This window comes from Monoraphidium neglectum (assembly GCF_000611645.1).
Source record: "Monoraphidium neglectum strain SAG 48.87 unplaced genomic scaffold scaffold05229, whole genome shotgun sequence".
NCBI classification, from domain to species: Eukaryota; Viridiplantae; Chlorophyta; class Chlorophyceae; order Sphaeropleales; family Selenastraceae; genus Monoraphidium; species Monoraphidium neglectum.
In genome coordinates this window covers 1,305-3,439 of record NW_014008401.1, presented here as the reverse complement: position 1 = coordinate 3,439, position 2,135 = coordinate 1,305, and the positions used below count along the sequence as shown (strand labels likewise).

The 2,135-nt window shown below is 71.6% G+C and overlaps 1 protein-coding gene across 1 annotated transcript; it reads right to left on the bottom strand.

Annotated features, from left to right (window-relative positions):
* Positions 1 to 34: 34 nt before the first annotated feature.
* MNEG_15328 (hypothetical protein) lies at positions 35 to 1,477 on the bottom strand (the record flags this gene model as incomplete). The annotated part of the gene is made up of 4 exons (XM_014036201.1): positions 35 to 199; positions 441 to 735; positions 974 to 1,106; positions 1,332 to 1,477. Coding segments are annotated over 4 exons (739 nt in total), but the record flags the coding sequence as incomplete, so codon positions are not given.
* Between the last annotated feature and the right edge of the window lie 658 nt (positions 1,478 to 2,135).

The following is a 2,135-nucleotide window of genomic DNA, read 5'->3' as shown; positions in this document are numbered from 1 at the left end:
GCCGCGGCCGCGCTGCCGGCGCCGCTGCCGCTACCGCTGCCGCCGGCCGCTGCTTGAAGCGCAACTTGCAGGCGGCCGGACACAAGGCTTGACAGCTCAGACTCCAGCAGCTCCAGGGCCGTGCGCCACATCAGCCGCTGCTGCCGGCGCAGCAGTAGCGCATGCACGGCGGGGGCGCCCGCGTAAACCGCAGGCGGCCCTGCGCTCGTCCGGCGCGGCGGGAACAGCGTGGGTAGATCGGTTGTTGATTCATGTGAGGAAGGGTGCGAAAGGGCAGCGGACGGCGCCCGTGGTGGGGCCGACGCGGGGGCGCAGCTGGGGCAGCGGTCCGCGCAAAGCGCTGCCGCACCTCAAAGTGTTCCCCAGTGGCGGCCCGGCCGGCCGGTCCGGCCGCGAGCAGCCCGAAGCAGCCCCCCGCCCCCGGGGCCTCAGGGCCGCACCTGCCCGCCTCTTGGCCGCGACGCTCGGCGCCTCGTCCCGCCGCCGCGGCGCGCTGACCTGGACGCGCACACGCCCGTTCGGGTCCTTGAGCAGCGGCACCACCCCCTCCCCCTCCTCCTCCTCGTCCACGCCCGCCGCCGCCGCCGCGGGCGCGCCCGGCGCATTCGCGGAGGCAGCCGCGGCCGCGGCCGGGGCGGCGGCGGCGGGCTGGGATGTGGGGGTCGGGGTGCCGTCCCTGCCCAGGCCGAGGCTGACCAAAAAGGAGTAGGGCGTGTCCGCCGGCGGCATGCGGAGCTGCGTGGGGCGCGGGCGGGGCGGCAGAGGAGCCTTCAATATTGCGAGCTCGCGCGTGTCTCGGCGCTGGAGGCGTCTCGTCCTGGCTCACAGGACGAGGAAGGCTGGCGCGGCCGGCCGCCTCCTCCGAGCACTTCAGGGCTTCATTTTGCGGAACACAACAACAACAACACTGCCGCGGCAGCCAGGGAACGTGGGGTCGCAAGCCCAAGCCGTGCGACCTCCGCTCGCGCCGCACCAGCCAGAAGCGCTGCAGCCGCGCCAGCTGCCCATAGAATGCGTCCTCCTGCGCGCCCGCCGCCGCGAGCGCCGCCGCGCCCTCCGTCAGCGCCGCGGACGCGCCGCGCAGCGCGCTGCAGCGGCGGGACACCCTGTACGTGGGCGGCCGCGGCGGCGGCAGCGGTGGGGATCCCTTTCATCCCGTGCGCCGCTCAGTAGGCCAAAGTTCTGCGCGCCAGCCGCCTCGCAGGCGCAGCAGCTGCTGATCCAGATTGCTGCACAGCAGCAGCGCCGCCTAATGACATCAACCCTCCAAGAAAGGTGGGATTCGCGCCCTTCCCCTTTTCCCCCTCGGCCTCTCCGCCCGCCCAGCCCACCGCGTGCCCTTGTCGGCCGCCATGTCAGCGACGCGCTGCGCCGGGCCCCTGTCGGCGCGCGCGACCGCCAGGTGGCGCCCCTCCTTGAGGCGCGTCAGCAGCGCCAGCAGCCAGTCCAGCTCGCCCTGGCGGCGGTGGTTGCGCATGGTGCATCGCGGCGTCTCAGCATCAACAAGAATTGCAAGGCAAGATCCATGGCGTCGTGATTCGAGCGAAACGGAGAGGAGGCGTGCATGCTGGGCGGTGCCGGTGCCGCAACGCCTCCAGGCATCTCCAGCTGCAGGCTCGGGGCGCGGCACCGGGGCCAGGCGCCGCCGCAGCGCCCCCTTGTCGCGGGGTGGTTTGGGGTCGGCATCGCAGCCTGACCCTGGGGCCCTCCGCAGCTGCTGCGGATCACATGCCTCAAAAAAGGGTTGTGCAGGCCTGCTGGACACACACACACACACACCGCCGCAAATCCCAGAGGATCCTGGGATGGCCCCCAAGCATAGCGCGCACGCGTGCGCTCATGCACCCATGCATGCATGCATGCACGCATTTGCACATGCGCAAATGCAGGTATGCATGCGTGCCTGCATGTACGCGGAAAAGCAGGTCGTGCCGCCCAGCCCTCACCCTAGCACATGCAAACGCCTCTATGACCTCCTCCGGCCTCATTGGCTCGCCGTCATCCTCTTCACCCGCCGCCGCCCCGGCGGCCGCCGCCTCTTCCAGCTGCGACAAAGCGGGCACGGCAGTCCAGGCGCGGGGACACTAGGCTACAACTACAGATGCATGCCGTGCGGTCGCCTGGTTGCTGCAACA